The sequence below is a fragment of the Copadichromis virginalis genome, linkage group LG8, assembly GCF_057382275.1.
Source record: "Copadichromis virginalis isolate Kocher_CV1m ecotype Utaka linkage group LG8, C_Virginalis_male_GT1.1, whole genome shotgun sequence".
Classification (NCBI taxonomy): Eukaryota; Metazoa; Chordata; class Actinopteri; order Cichliformes; family Cichlidae; genus Copadichromis; species Copadichromis virginalis.
In genome coordinates, this window is record NC_140625.1 from 25454114 (window position 1) to 25471138 (window position 17025).

At 42.1% G+C, this 17025-nt stretch overlaps 1 protein-coding gene across 7 annotated transcripts in view; it reads right to left on the reverse strand.

Moving 5' to 3' along the window:
- The window catches only part of tanc2b (tetratricopeptide repeat, ankyrin repeat and coiled-coil containing 2b), a 174122-nt gene that overhangs the window by 23242 nt on the left and 133855 nt on the right, over positions 1 to 17025 (reverse strand). For 5 of the 7 annotated variants that reach the window (XM_085466765.1, XM_085466762.1, XM_085466761.1 and 2 more), the window contains 4 exons: positions 11133 to 11264; positions 2147 to 2185; positions 940 to 1221; positions 617 to 741 (listed from right to left, as the gene is read on the reverse strand). In XM_085466765.1, coding sequence (XP_085322891.1) covers positions 617 to 741; positions 940 to 1221; positions 2147 to 2185; positions 11133 to 11264 — 578 coding nt within the window. The remainder of the gene's footprint in view (positions 1 to 616; positions 742 to 939; positions 1222 to 2146; positions 2186 to 11132; positions 11265 to 17025) is intronic. The other 2 variants (XM_085466764.1, XM_085466763.1) reach the window with 1 other exon arrangement.

The window sequence follows — 17025 nt, forward strand, 5'->3', positions numbered from 1 at the left end:
TCTGACAGAACATGAGCCATCTCTGCGCATGTACTTGGTAAAGGTATTTTCAAAAGAGCATGTCATTGGCTATCCTACTAACAATGTGAATTTAAGACATGAAAAGACAATTATCTTATCAAATCAAGGAAATTTCAAGGCTAACCTTAAATCTAAGATGACCATTTAGATGATTGAATAGAATTTTTTCCCCCTCGGTAGTCAGATACGCTTTGCAAAATCCAAAACAATACAGAGGCATGCAAATTCTCTTGACACAATATTTGGCAACTGATTTTGCTGTGAAAATAAAAGTCGGGGGATATGGAAGTGCCAGGAGGTAGAAATACACATGAGTGGTTTGAGCTTGTGCACTTACACTGCCTTAATATACGGCAATCAAATAAGAGCAGCAAATTTCATATTACAATCACTTCAAGCACACTTATTTGTGAAGCAAATGGTTGAAAAATAGATAATTTGCATTTGTAAAAGCACTCTACGAGAGGGGGGGAAAGTCAAAAACACACCAATCAGCTGTAGTGTTTTGATACTTTGAGACAAATGTTTAACCCGGATTCTTTTTCTGTGTTTTGTCTGTTTACTGCAGGCTGAAAAGTGAAGGTGTGTCCAGTACCTGAGATGCCAGCCTCCTCATGGCTTCCTCCTGACGTCGCCTCATCTCTGGGGTCCCGGGACAGCTGCCTCCTCCGAGGGTGCCATGCGTAGGCTGGGGTTGGGTAAGAGGAAGCCCCTCTCCATCTGGACACAAGGCAGCCAAACACACTCAAGGGCAGCTCAAATATGTGAAATATTTTTACATAACGGCTGAAGACTCATTAAGATTTCCAAAGTACTGCAATTTTAAACTGGAAGTCAGCTTGGTTTTTTTTTTTTGTGATTACTAAGATTGTGCAGTCAAAACCAGGCAAACCATATTTAAAATTAACATATGCCTACGTTTGGGTGAGGCCTGGGGGCTGTCTGAAGCAATCTGTCTCATGCGGGTGCCGTGGCAGCTGAGCGCCACCAAGCGAGAGATAATCGCCGTCTTGCCGAAGCCGATGTTGCCTACTATCACCACACCCTGGTTGGTGCTGACGTTGGGGTTGTTGAGGTGGGCGTCGATCTCTTGGAAGAGCCATTCGCGGCCGGTGAAGACCGAGTCCATGGTGATGCTGGGCACCTCAAACAGCAGAGGTTTGAGGGCGATGTCTTGAGGCCGATAGGGAGCAAAACGCACTGCGGGGTTATAGAGAATGAGTTTGTGGTATTTCAGCGACAAGCTGTGTCATTACTTTAATATTTTGCAATAATAGTCCACCTTGTAGTTGCGTTAATACAAGTAATAATATATTATACAGCGTGCATGAACTCGATATAGGTGCATACAATGTATCCCTCTGTATTAGTGCACAATTAGCTACACATTGGTGCACAATATGGCAGTAAATGCACCACTGATTTGACGTTTTGCACACTTATCCCTACAAGTTGTAGCTGGAGTAATCCACTTTCTGGAACACTAAAGGCAAGAAAATTTAACTTTAAAGACGTAAAGATGACAACTTTTTACTTCCCAGGAATTTATTATTCACACCATTTTATTGTCGATCTTCCCCACTTACCAGCCCATATTTTACAACAAAACAATCTTTGAGTTCACGCGGTTGTCAAAGATATTTTTTAAGAAGTCGAGGGAGTGACTGCTTTTAACAGTCATGGTCGACTGTTGATTCTACTCACTAGGAGGAGTAATTAAACTAAAGTCCTGCAGAGGTTGGGCATCTTTTCAGCACAACATATGGACCATTAAAGACTAATGAGGCTAAAATGAATCTGGTATGAACTTCAGAAGCTGTGTGATAAAAATCTGTGTAAAAATGTAGTCTGCTGCCTCTGAGTGTCATCTCCCAGGCCTCATCTTTTAAACTGGTTGGAGTTTTGAGAGTAAAAACACGCTCTTTTCTAGACGGTGTCACTCCTTTAAGTGTTATCTCAGCATTTGGCAGCTACGCCCGATTTCGAGCTTAGAGTTTTACGTGAATAATCCAAACGCTTTGCTGGTGAGAGTGTTGGAGCACATGTAGCGCATTAGCCAGCAAGCAGAGCGAGTTTGAGCAGAACACGCTGCCTGTTGCAGCAAATGAAAGTTGAAGTAACTTACGTGACTGCGATTGCCAGGCATGGGTGCTATTTGCAGAAGCTGGGACAAACAGCAAGCGAAAGACAGAGAGAAGAAGAAAGAGGGTAATGAGAGAGAAGCAAAAATAAGGCAGTGAGGACAGAAATGGAAACTGACAGCGGTGTGCAGTGTGTCAGAGCACAGGGTAAGGTGTAACTCAGTGGAGGGGGGGGGGGGGGGGGGAGCAGCAGCATCAGCACATCATCATGTCAGAAATATGGGGAACCACCAGACCAGGGTCGATTACTAATTGAAATCCTTTGAATTACATTGAGCGCATTTCTCAGCATGTCTGGAGGGGAGGTTGGAGAGGGTTTGCACTTTTGGGAGAATCTAATTGGTTCCATTGCGCTGGGCGAGATCAATCAATCCCCATAAAAGTAATTGAATCCAGTTCGAGCAGTAATTCGACCCCGTGAAGAGAGACTCCAACCTCAACTCCACAGCCTATTTTGCTCAAATGTGCGCATGTGCATGTGTGTTGAAGCCCGTTAACTGCAATTTCACGTAAAATATTCCAGAATCTGAAGTTATTACAGGGAACCTCAAACGAACTGTAAAAATCTGATTTTCACCTTGGTTTTCGTTTTGGGTTGTACGCTGGGGTAAAGTTTAATCAGATTCTTGCAGTATGCAGTGAGAAACAGCTGCTGGTCAGATAATAGCCAGTGCAGTAGTTCATTTCACACTCTGCAGCATAGTAGCAAAAAAAAAAAGCATGCTGTGAGTCAGAGCAGTAGAAACTATACATTAGGAGAAAGATGGTGAACGTGTACAGATTTCTTTCTTCAGTGTGTGCAGGTACAGTGCTGCAAATTATGCAGGGGGCAAGGAGGGAGTGAGCGTTGCATTAGAGCTGTATGTCTTTTCTAAAAGACTTCAGTTTGCTGATAATGAGCTGATATTGCTCTTAATGTCCTGTACCACACAGCACTTCAAAGTGCTGTTGCAAGCACTAGCCCTTTTTCCAGGAATGCTAATTATAATCGCAGAATCAAAAAGAAATGTGACGATTACGCTGAGAATATTCTGTCTTATACAATCAGCAGAAATGCAGATACATATGGAAGTGGGTAAAATGCTGCTCTACGTTTATACCAAATGAACGGCCAGCACTGCGTTTTACTGCACTAAGCTGTGTGCCAGCTGCAGCCCAGTGTAATAAAAGACGTTTCATCCATATTCCCAGGTCAGATTATTTTAGTGCTAACTCAACAAACACACACAGAGGCAGACAGAAGCGACTCTGTGCTGATGTAAAATTCTTCCAGTTGGGTTTTACGCTAGGAAGGATGCGAAACTGGTGATCCGAAAGCCACCCAGTGTTGCAACTTACAATAGCTTAGATACCTCAGGTCAATGAAGTAGGAAGCTAAATACCCAGAGACTCAGTTTTAAGTGGTGCTAATCCAATTATCTTGGGGGTGACTGAACGCCAAATGTGCCCGTAAAGCTTCTTCCGTCCTTGTGGAATTACTAAGCGCAACCTCACACCATCCTCCAAATGGCAGAAACGATTACATCTCTTCATGCACGTTAAGTCGCACAGCCACCGCTGCTCCACTGTGTCAGGTATTTCAGGAAAACATGGCAGCCATGTTGTGAACAGGGGCTAGGGGAGTTGTTTGGATGGTGAGAGCAAGTGTGTGTGCGCGTGTGCACGATTGAGAGGGATGGTTGGCAGTTACTCATAATCCTGCCCATAACACTCCACCTCAGGCAGCATTGAGCAAGGTATCACTCCACCTCCCCCCTCCTCCTCCTCCTCCCCCTCTAACGCCAACCCTCCACGGCCAGACGGAGTGAGAGTCTCAGACTTTTTAATTATTCACCAGGTGAGGATGACTCATGGTGACTGAACAGCCTTGAGGAGGGAGAAAAAGAGGAGGAGGAAGATGAGAAGCAGAGGAGGAGGAAAGGAGAGGAGAATGGGAGGTGGAGGACAGAAACAAGAAAAGAGGGAAGAGGAAAGGAGAGTGAAACTGGCACAACAGTGAAGGAAGAGGGGATATATTAGGGAAGGAGGATGATAAGCAGTTTAGATGATCACCGCTTGTTGCAAGGGGCTCTTGGGGAGTGTGGTGATGGGTTATCTCAGGTCAGGTGAACAACTTCCCAGCTTAAACTTAGTTTGTTGAAGGATTGTTTTTCTGTAACTCGAGTTATGCCTTATAGCAGTTGATGTAGAGCTACAGCTAAGCAAATACATGGCCAGAACAACAGGAACTTACATAATATTTGCTGGAAAAAAAAATCTGATCTTATGTAATTTGCAGAGCAAGCTTAGAGCAACATATTACACCTGGATGTGCCTATGGCTAATGCGTGATCTTAAAAATAACGTGGTAACCGAATGATCATTTCACAAATACTATTTCCTTGTTGGCATAGCAATTACTTAACTTGTGTCTTAGAACCAAGCAAAGGAAAAAAAAACTATGTCATTACGTTACATAACATGCAAAACCCCCTGAAGAACCCCAACACACACTTAAATATTACAAACCTAGATAGCTGGAGTCAAAATGCATTTATCAGATGCAGACTGCATAAATTATGACTTTGTACTCGGAGAGCAAATAACAGTATCTGAAGCTCCGAACAAGTTGGTGCACTGTCATCAAATCTAGACCATTATCTAACCACATTAACTAAAGTAGAAATGAGAACCACCTTTCTTCTTCAGTTGTGTTTACTGTAAATAAATGTGTACTGTAAACACCACCGTAGTTCTAATTAGTGGCCCTAAACTTTTCTAGACATCACCTGATGGAGGTGCATGTCAGCAAATGTTCAATGCAACTGGACCGGACGTCAGAAGATCTTTAACCTTCAGATCGTGCAACATGCCGATCTTTCCCGGCAGGATCTGCATGATATCTGACAGCACTTGGAAAGTGTAGGTAAAAGTCAGCTGTTTTCTGCGATCCAGGCAGCACCCTCACTTACACAAAGCTGAATAATTCTAGTAGAAGAAAATGTCTGAAGATGACAATTTCCAGCTGTGTGCCAACTGTGCGAAAAAACAAATGTGTGAAATAAGTTGGAAAACAAATTTTAGACCACCGTTTCACCGTTTTCACAACATGCATTTTGTTTGTTTTTTCTGACCTGCAGTGCTTTTGTATCCATATATAATGTTTGTTCTAAGTTCCCCCACTTCTGAACTCTACAGAATACTCTGTGAACAACAGAACTAGACGGCACTCTCCTACTGGTGCACAAAGCAAAACAAATAACTAATTAGCAAAGAATTAGCAGAAGTGAGTCTTTCCAGAACTCTCTATAATTAAAGCACTTTGAGGAGTTTCAAGAAGGAATTATTTTGTTTCAGCCTAATTAACGACTAAAGGAAGGATGCCACCGAGCAGAGTTGGGGAAGGAAGGGTGCCACCGAGCCGAGGTGGAGTACCACTAATGTTCACATCCTGTCACGCTGTTACAAATACGGGTGCGTGCACACATGTGACATGAAACATCTCTAAAAAGGGGATTATTTTTTTAAATAACCAGGTCAATGCTGCTCAGTTTTTCAAAAGTAATCGCTATGAAGTTCATTCTAAAAGGCTGAATGAATGAATGAATGCACATTTGTAGCTCGAGCGAGTACTTGTGTCATATGTTTGCTATAAGTGGGGCTTACTGGAAAGAAATTACCATGCTCAGGTTAATCAACAACAATAGATCTCTATGGCACAGATGAATGAACTGCATCATGCTTCATAGGTCATACTTGTTAGCGGCATCCATTTATTCTTTGCTTTGGTATTCTTGTGTCACTTGTTGACAGTAAGAAGAATACTGCACATTACAAACCTTATCCTTTAAATGTCTAATCAAATGCAGCGCTCAACTGAATTTCTAAGAGTTATTACTTACTTTTCACTCCTGTCAGGGAGTGTGTGTGTGTATGTGTGTGTGTGTGTGTGTGTGTGTGTGTGTATATATATATATATATATATATATATATATATATATATATACACATATTAGGGGTGCAACGATACACAAAATTCACGGTTCGGTTCGATACTTTGGTGTCACGGTTCGATATTTTTTCGATACAAAAAAATGTTCATGCATTTTTAATTTGTCATTTATTAAAATTATAAATATATATTTTAACTCAAAAGTACAGTTTTTAAATTTAACCCTAACCCTTATTCCCGTTTTTTATTTTGACAGCGAATGCGCACCTGCGGACCACTTATGTGCAGCCCTGGTTATATAGCTCCTCATATTGCAGCCACAGAAATTCTTTTGTCCATGAAACCATAAAGCTGCACTTTCTTTTTGCCTTATAGTCTGATTTGTCATAACTTCTCCGTTTTGTGGTAAGCTTTTATTTGGCTGTCACTTCTTCACCCTGACCTGTCTTATTTGGCTCAGCAGAACTGAAATGCTTTTACACACTCACTCACATAAGCTCAGCGATTCTCTGCGCGATCAACCTCTCACATGTTTAAGCTTGCTGCGGGAGATTTCACTTGTCATGTTTGCATAGTAAGCTAACGATTAATAAGACGATGTCAGAGGAATTGGTGCACAAATTATCATCACTCACAGATCAGTGCTGTCGCTCTCTATACACAGTTCGCACGATTGCAAAGTGAAAGCAAAAAAACAAGCGCAAATTCAAACGCGACTTCAATATGTCACATATTGACAGTGGCTCACCGATGCCAATGACATAATTACCCAGCTACATTTCTGAAAGAATGCAAAAGCATTGACATATATTTTTCCTTCCTACAATAGCCCGACGGGCAGGGAAGAGATAGATTTTGGTAGCCCGACTGAAAAAATCGCTAGCTCCGGGACGTTGGGCTAGCGATATTGCGAGCCCTGTATCTGATTGAGGAATCACATCATCTTTGGAAAAGAGAGTTTATTACAGAGAAATGGCTCTTTCCAAAATAAAAGCTATACTATCCGCTTCTTCTGGGCTATATTCTCAGCAGCATAAGGAGAATCATGTGCTAACAGCTGTCTAAATGACTCGGCTAAAGTTAGTAGCATGCTTGCTTTTTTTTGTCTGCTTCCACTTGTCTTTGCACTAGGATGATGTCGGCGTAAATGTGCAGTCATATTCGTTGTGTTCCCACTAGTGCTTTCAGGTTAATCTCGTTGAAATGACCTTAACGCCACAACCTTTAACGAGCTACCACCGATAGCTCCGTGCATGGGGCTAGACGGCCAACACGTTAACGAGCTAACTGCGCTAACACACTCGCTCCCACCCATGTAATTGAGCATTGCGTGGCACATCCAACATACTGTTTTACTTTAGTCCATGACTCGCTTACCTTCAGGGTCATACGTCACATGAAAACCAAAATAATTCCAAACGCCAGATCTGAATGAGGGTGGGGGAGGTGCCCTGCCCTCTTCCTTCTGACGATGCTGTCTGTGTTGAGCGCTCAGTGGATCTGCGCTGGACAGTGCAGCCTAGGCGGAGTAGTCGAACGCAGATTCACTGAGCGCTCAACACAGACAGCATAGTCAGAAGGAAACTTGATAAAATAAATTACAAATGTTGTATTGTTCGATACATATGCGTACCGAACCGAAAGCACTGTATCGAACGGTTCAATATCGATACGAATATCGTTGCACCCCTAATATATATATATATATATATATATATATATATATATATATATATATATATATATATATATATATATATATAAATAAATTGGAGTAATAAAATCATTTGGAGTTAAAAATATTTTATCAGCCAAAAGGTGCAACCATCAGCCTGTTCTGTGTATGCGAGCCGAGGTGAAAAGATGGTGAGGGGTGAAGGGATGGAGTGGAGCGACGAAGACAAGGAGAGAGAACGCTAGGATAAATGCGTGTGCAGTGTACAGTTATGTGAGAGTTTGCGGTGAAAAGATAAGGTGGGTGGTAAATCTTAGAGGTAGGCAGGCAGGAGCACAAGAAGGTCCATTACAGTCTGACTCACTCTCCTCAAAACAGCAGCACAGCTTGGGCCCTCGATGGCTGGCATCAAACGAAGCTTCGACAGAATCAACCACAGAGAGAGCTGCATCTGTCAGCTGGCTACCACCTGATCAATACTGTACATAACCAACAGTCTCCAGTAAGTCCAGATCCAGCAACCTCTCATGCAAAATACCCAGCGAGCCTCTTTCTTAGATGTAGAATCTGTCTAAAGGTTTGCATTTCACATCTATTATTGAGAGCAGGGACCTGGTAATACAGCTAAGGTCCAGAAATATTTGGACAATGACACAATTTTGTAAGTTATCCTCTTATTTTAAATTCAGTGAGGCGATGTACAAAGTACCAGGATATGAGGAAGTGCAGACTTTCAGCTTTAGTTCAAGGGACTTCTTAAAGATTTTGCACTGTTTAGGAATTGCAGAGGCTCAAAATTAACTTGACAATTAACTGACAAAAATTTCCGTGGTCATGTGAGGCCTGTTCATTATTCTATTCATGTGTGAAGAATTACAAACCGGTACTATATAGTCAAAAATAAAGCAGGTCATCATTAGAAAATCAACAATCTGGTCAGCAACACCAAAAGGCTTTCAAGACAACAGAATACAACTGAAGTGGATGATCAAATAATCTTTTCTTTGGTTCATCCTTAAGTCTGAGTTTTCCCTACTTCAAGTCTGGTTTCAATTTCAAGAATTATTTGAGGTAATTCGTCCCCACATAATCTTCTGGGGAAAACACTGTTCTTCAATTCTCTTTTCTCTCTCTCTCTGTCTCATTCTCTGTCTCTCCTGTTGAAAGCAGAGGAGCAGAGCATTCAGGGAGGCACTGACACTGATCCAAGGAGGCAGAAAGCATGCTAGGATGCAGTCGTTTGGCTTGTAAACACACTTGGCTGCCCTTAGAGGAGGAAGGTTGAAACAAGTGGCTCTGGCAGTAACAGTGAGGCTTTGAGAGCAACTACTTCTTACCCAATGTCTCCTGTCTTTTCCCTTTTCCTTCATGTCCATGTCCCTCCTTCCCTTTCTCTTCCCTATAAAACCTCTTTGACTCTGTCGCCAGCCAGCTGCCCTTGAGCAGGGGAATCACATCGCCGCTCAGTCGAGCACAATCTCATCTAAGTGAGGTCTTAACAGGTGTTTAAAGCACACAGGGATGCATATCTGTGTTCGCTCGGATGGCAGAGGGCTGTCATTACAGCGCTCATTACTGGCTAAGTGATAGAGGAAGAAGGGCAAGGGGACACATAATGTGACATAAGGCCATTTGGCCATGTGGTAAGGAGGCTGCTCCATCACAGAGGCACTCGCTGCTTTCGTGACTTGAACAATGTGCAGTGAAGCGGACTCTGAATGTTAAGCACAGAGACAAATTTTATCTTAGTAGTGAGACAGTATGACAAAATGCTCATTGTGTGCGAAACGGAAGGACGACACGAGGACACAACAGACAACAGCCGGCGACATCCGGAGTTCACCACCAACAGCACAGCCGCACCACTGGTCTGTTATAAGAGCTTAGCGATACGTGCAGGCATTTGCATCTGAAAGACACCGCAGAGCGCAAACGAACCGTCACTGACTTTGATTTGAATTTTAAAAATAACTCGCTCGTCATGCAGCTTCGCCTTGCGAGATTTGTTGTTTGTGGATGAGAAACAGAACAGAACAGCGTCTCGATCGCTGCGTCTGAACTGTGGATGACGTGAAACAGCTGGCCGATCGGTGGAAAAAATTAAAACAAAACAAATTTACTGATCACAGAATCATCCGAGTCCTTGCAATGCTTCACTACAGTAAATGACTGCAATGGGTCAGTTTATATCATAGTACATATACATAAAAGATGGGCGTAGCCTCCAGGTCTGAAAAGTGAAGCCTTAAACCTGTGTTCTTTCTAGTGACCAGCAGGGGGCGGATTCTGTGGTTATTTAGAAATCCATGAGAAAATGACTACTGCTCACTTCATTTATGGCCTTTGTAAACTTTTCCTGTTGAGATTGTTATTAAACCCAGATCTCTAATGTTACCTGGTACAGCACAGTGTTCATTTAATAGCTTATGGTCTCTGAGAGTAAAATAACCAATTAGGAAGGATATGATTCACCACTGCATGAGTGTGCACTCTGCTTGGTTTCTCCGTGAGATCCACACCTCACTGTCATATTCCGGTTATAAAAACACAGATCACACAAATGCTCAAATCCAAACTAAATGTCCCCATAATATTTAGAAAACAAACAAAAGAAATTAAAGAATTGGAGGATATTTTGTTGAAAACTATCAATACGTGGTGAACAGTCACCTACTGCCTGATTTGTACATAAATAAAGACGTTGTCATCACATATTGATGCAGAAATGGCACGAAAATTAAAGAGTCAAACAAAATGCTCAACGAAACCCAAGCACATGCCATACGGTATAAAAAAGATGGACATATACAGCATGGCATTTATTAATTTTTAGCATTTAAGTGCTTCATTCGATGTTATAACAAACACCTTTTGTTTTTTAATTGTTCTTTAAAGGTCAATTCATTATTTGGGATTGATACATGTGTTAAGGGTTTATGACCATATAACTTTGCCATCTGTCTGTGAGTCAAGCCATATTACTTTCTTTCCTATCATTCTTCCAATATACAAAATCCAGATATCCACTAGTTTGAGATTTGTACTTTTAGTTACTAAGATACCAGGATGTCAACTTTTCAGATTAATAATTTTCTATCATAATACATTCTTCATACCTTTGTATTTGGAGTCTTTATATAGAGAGGGGAAGACGGATCTCACTAATGTGCCAGTTTCTTCATTATTTCAATGCATAATCAGTTCAAGTCTGTAACGTGTAGCTCTCATAGCCAGCGTAAAGACAATGCTTAAAGTCTTTCGTACTGAACAACTGATAAGAAGGTTAAGTAGGTATATAAGGAGGTCCACGTTTGTGCAAATGTGTGTGTGTTTGTGCTCTCCTTTACTCTGGCTTATTGCTCACCTCTCAGATCCTGCCCGGAGCGACCCGGCCCGCAGGTGGTGCTCTGTCTGGGCATGCGCAGCGAGGTGCGTAATGGAGTGTGCCTCTGCTCATCCAGGTATGCTAGATCCTCCAGGTGGGCCGAACTGGTAGCTGTGTGTTTGTGTGTGTGAGGCAGAGGGGAGACAGAGAGGAATGTTTTAAGAGTGAGAGGAAGAAAAAAAAAACAGTACTGTCAGCACACATGTGCATTCAGAGACTACAATAACCAAACCACACAAACACAGGCACACACACACTTAAGGTGGCAAAGGTTCATGTCATTGTCCTGAGGCAGCTGTCAGGCTTCTGCTCTTCCACTTGCCGACTCCTACAGGAAAGAGAAAGCCAGCCCTACATGGTTATGTCCTAAAATTCCCTCTTCTCTGTGTCTGTCACGCGGCACGGAGACAGATGCCATCCGGCCCCTCTCAGGATTAATTAGCTCAGTAGACAAATGTCTTATTCATGGAGTGAACACCGTCTGACGCTGGCTGCTGATTGTTCACACCACACTGTGTCTTCAGGGCCAACACTCGGAACCACTGAATGTTAAATGAGATTAGGTGCCGTCAGTGTGAGTAAGCACACAGATTCCCCGTCACACCTGAACCCCTCGGTTCGGTAAGAGGTGAGAGCGGGGAAAGACGAGGCAAATGCAGAAAGGATTAAAGGGACTTAATCGAGAGGTTGGTGGTTCCTTGACAGATGAGCGCCGAGTTGCCAAGTCACCACTTCACCGCGACATGCAGATTTTAAACACGGAAACAATTCAGCCAGATGGCCTGAAACACTTCACATGATGGAAGTGCACCTGTAGACTCAACCAAGAACGTCTTCCGCAAGCTTTGATGGATAAACGCAGATGGACAACAATTTTGTAATTTCCTGTCATTTTGCACTCCTGAATACATTTGGTCTGCTCTTCCCATCTGTAATCCCAGACCTCAGCAGTAACCTCGGTGTGTACATCATGATCAACAGAATGGGTTTCAGTATTAGTAATCCAGAAAAAAATAAAGCAGCGCTCCGAAATTTGTCTGAAGTTTTCAAATTCCTTGAAAATTCAAATTCAAGGAGTTGGAGAGAGGTGTGACCGAAAATCCATGGCTCTTCTCAGTTCTGTCGTCTGCCTCTCTCTCTCTCTGCAGGCGTTCTAAAAACTAAGGCATGGTAAATCTCAGAGGAGCAGGCCTCTAAGCCCGGCACCTCTCGCCTGTGTAACACTCACCAGCACCTCAGCACTGATCCATGTCCTGTCCTTGGTTCAAAGCGTGGCTTCTGTGCCACTGGAGTTAAGCTTAGTCGAGTGCAGAGCATGTGTACTGGCTGTGTTTGTGTGTTGCTGACTGCCTGAGTCACCCCAGCCATGGACCCAAAAAACGAGCCACATGGGTTTCCCAAAATGGAGGGAAAATGGCAGCTGAGAATGCCGAAGCCTCAGCCCTGGCTGAATTGGGAGGTGCTGGCCATCCAACTAGGCTAAAAGCAAGGGCAGTGGAGCCATTAATTTCCTGCAAAACCAAGGAAGAATGACTCAGGCCTACAGGGCTGAAAAGTCTCTTTTTTCCTTTTCAACTGTGTTTGAATGCGAGGACTCAAATCCGTGTGCTCATCGTCTCTATCTGCAATGCAGCAGGCTGCTGGGGATCACATTCACAGTTCTCGTGCCAGTGCGCTAAGACTACACGGATAGTGAAAAGAAAAAGAGAGGGGAAAAAAACCCAAGTGTGGAACAGTGAGAGAATGGAAGGTGTAGCAAAAAAAGTGAGAAAAATGTTGAACTCTGCAACAGGGAGCTTTGGGTAATGACAGCCACATCAGACACTTCCTGTTTATAAGAGCGACAAACGGCATAAACGCACACACGCTCACACACACACTCGCAAAGACCAGCTGGGCTGCTATCCAGAGCCAGTATCAGCCAGGAAGTCGACTACTCATCACAGATATGAGGTAGCTGCTGGAGCTCTGTATGCCTCGCTGTTCTCCTCTCATCTACCAGAGAGATGACTTGCAATGATAAATAATGGAGGTAGAGGTATTTAAACAATAATTCTGGGTGTTAAAACACCATGTATCTAAGCAGACTAAAGCCAGAAAGGAAATTAGGAAAAGAAATGAAGGAAAAAGGAAATCAATGTAGACTGTGCATCCCCCAAATGAAAAACGTTATCTCAAGTGAGCCGTTACCTTAATTTAGTGAATTTGGAGACTAAAGAGCGAGTCTTCTCTCTGAGAATGAATATCACAGTTCCCCAGGCAGTTATATCTGTTGGTGCTAGATTCTTGAGACGTCTATGTATTCTTGTAAATACATAGTAAATTACGTCATTAACACCTGCAGATTCCACAGTATTTGCATCACTAATCTGGCAACTTCAGGTGTAGACCTTCATTGGTTAGTTACAACAAAAAGTTTGATGTATGTAGACTTAGAAAAATAACACCTACACCCAGTGGTAACCTTTAAGACCGTAGTTCCTTAAATGGCCACTAGAGGCTGACTCTGAAACTGAGTCAATCTCCACAAACTCCCATGTTAAAAAAGCTTTAAGTTTTAAAAGAACAAAACAAAAAAGCCTAACATTAAGTTTTACAGTGGCCCGATTACATTAGTGTCTAAATAATGAGGTGAATTGACATACAGGCAATAACGTTTTTACTCATGCCCATTAGGCTGTTAATTATTTCCAGGTTTCAAACATGACTGAATTCACATGGGTAATATGAGGTAAAACTTCGCTTTGGATTTGTGTGAATGAAGGAGGGATTTCAAGTTATCATGTAGCCACAGCACGAATTGAACACAATGGCTGAATTATCGTCAGCTGTAGTCACCGGGCTGAAAATCGCGGCGTGTTTGTGGCGTTGGTGCTTATTACAGCATTTTACATTCGATTGGTTGGCAAAATTATGGCACTGAAAAAATACTTTTGAACGATACAAAATTGGGCTTTTTAAAATGATAGTCTATGGTGATTGCCTGGCTTTTGGCGCAAGAGACCACTGGAGAAACTTAAACTGGAATGAAACTACTTCCAGGGTGGTTTAATTTTTTTATCCCTGAAGGTTGCCACTCGAATTTCCTGCTTTGCTGGAAATTCAAACAATTTGTTTAACACATGCCAGTGTCGCGCTGCTCAGCGCATCATTTCATGCCGCATTACAGTCGGTTGGTTTGTAGATGTAGGTCACAGCAGAAGTCACATTGTGAGGTATTAAATTACTGTCATTATCTGAATTTTGTCCCAGGCTATCTTTGGTCACAAGGCTTTTAAAAACAGTCAGAACTGAATCTGTGCCCTGTGGGCACTGAACGAAGATATCACCATCAGTCTTTTACATTTCATCATCCTCTCTACATGTGGCCATAGTACACAGTACATAGCAAATAAAAACAAAACTTTTTTTCATTTCGCCTTGGTTAAAAGAGCTAAGTGATTTTTTTAACCTTAGACTAGAAATATTTTGCCTGGAAACATATTTGCCATTAGTGTAACAAATGTCTGAGTTTTGTGTCCCAGTTCAATTTTCCTGTTTCACAAATAAAGGACAAGTAATAGTGGCTAAGAGCTTGCCTACGTACAACTCTGCATATCCTCGTGTTGATTATGCTAATAAGCTATATTAGGCTGTTTATGCTAGGCTAAAAAATTCAATTCTATTGAAAGCTTATTAGCATAATCAACACCAGGATATGCAGAGTTGTACGTAGACAAGCTCTTAGCCACTATTACTTGTCCTTTATTTGTGAAACAGGAAATAAATACATGTAATAACAAGTAAGATTATATTTATAATTAATCATCCCTATTGTTAATTTTTTTTTTTTTTAATTTTTAAATAAAAACCAAAACCGTATCCCTAAAAACTACAAGATTCCTAAATCAACGTGGCAGTATCGTCGATTCCACTGTTTTCATTGGACTTCTACAACAAATCAGCGAGGTGAGAAGGATCTAGGATCTAACAAAGGCCATCTAGTGTCAATGTGGGAAATGTTAGCCTTCTTTTTTCAAGCCTAAACAACAGTGGTCAGGAGTTCCCACCCTGCGGTTTAACCATTTTCACTCTCCTTCTGTTCAAATTTTGTTTGTAAGTCCTCCAGTTTTACAATTTACTCAATACTTGTCTTAATCATCATGACGTGTGAACGGATGAAAAAATCTTGGTTTTGGTTTCTCCTTCCTCCATATCTATCCTCAGCTCTACCAACGCACTGACTTCATTAGGTAATAGAGTAGCCCCCTCCCTTCTCTCTTTCCTCCCCAGTCGCCTTCTGCTCTCGCTCCGTATCGCTCTCCCTCTCTCCCTGCACATCAAAGCGAGTCTCTGTCACTCTTGGGGATAGAAACGGTTAATGCCTGGGGCTTTGATGTTCCACTGCTGTGTGAGCCCAGCCAATCCTCAGCCTGTGCTTGCCTCCCATCCCTACATCATCTAATAATTCTTTGTGGAGGAGAGGCAGAGCGAGAAAGAGAGATTATGATTACTCCCTTTCACTCCTCTTCCACATGTATCCATCTCCCACTACTCAATATGGAATTCCTGTTCCTGACGAACACAAATACCATCAGACAAATCATATGCTCTTTTCCCTTTTTTTTTTTAATTCTTCCCTCGCTCACACCTTTTCTACTCTCTCCATTTTATATTTTGCATCATCTGCAGCTTGTATCATGTCTTTTAAGCCGTATCTAGCCCACTCAGTCTCTTTTGAAGATCTGACTATTGCGGGGCGGAGATGAGATCGAGGATGAATCTCTAAACCCGACAGTGTCTCTGCGCTGCCAGACAGAGTCAAACAGCAGAACATGACCAGCATAAAGAGAGGGTCATAGCTGCAGTGACAGGCCTTGTCAGGCATATTACAGTGTTTAGTGAAATATATAAGAGAGTCTGCACGCATGTACTCTTTTTTCCAGGAGGAGTAGGTGAAGGTATAACAGAGCTCATCGTCTGTAACAGCCTCTCTGATGAGAACAATATTACAATCAGGCCCGTTAGGGCAGCCTCTGTGTTATAAAACTGACATTTTTTCCTAAAATATTTACTGTTATGTTCGGGAGCTTTTCAAGGCCAAAAAACCCCCAATATCAACAAGGCCTCTGTTAGCGATACAAATGCCAGTTTCTCCTGTGTAATATTCTTCCAGCCGCAGTATGTTATTCTGCAGATGCTCCCTTTCCCACACTGTATTATTCTGCTGCATGGTTTCAATCTACACCAGAGGGCTGTGAGAGTTTAACAAAATACCAGCATGGATTTACACTTGCCCAAAATTTCAACATAACCCCATGACAGCTAGAAATTGGAGCAGTTTTCTCCCAAAAATGAAGGAGAAATGTAATCAAATCAAAGTACATGTGAGCTACTCTTATGAATAAACCAAATTTTAGGGAACTGCAGGAGAAATGTAGTTGAGACCTCAGTTTTTAAGTTACTCTGAAATGAAAGAAGAACCCCCACAAGGCTACAGATACTCAAACAACCTTTTGTGGTACAATAAAAATACAGGTTATGTCATGCAAATTAGCCTGCAAGACGCTAAATATTTATATATTTAGGGCCTTTGCGATCACAAAAAATTAGCAAAATAATTCAAAAGGGGAGGATTACAGTTTGTCCTGTAGGACAACAAGCATGGGAAGAGAGGCTGAAAGGAGTGAAGAGGAAGCAAGTAAGAAGTCAGAAATAGGGCGTGACATGGCTAAACACCAGCAGCTCAATCCAATTTTGCCAGAAAAGGCTCCCTAGCTTGGCAAAATTTGTATGCTGCATGGTCGTTCGCCTGTAAATAACCATATTTTTGGCTTCCTGGACAAATACCTTTTTTAAAAAACTTTCACAGTTGAGGGATGGGGAAAGAGAA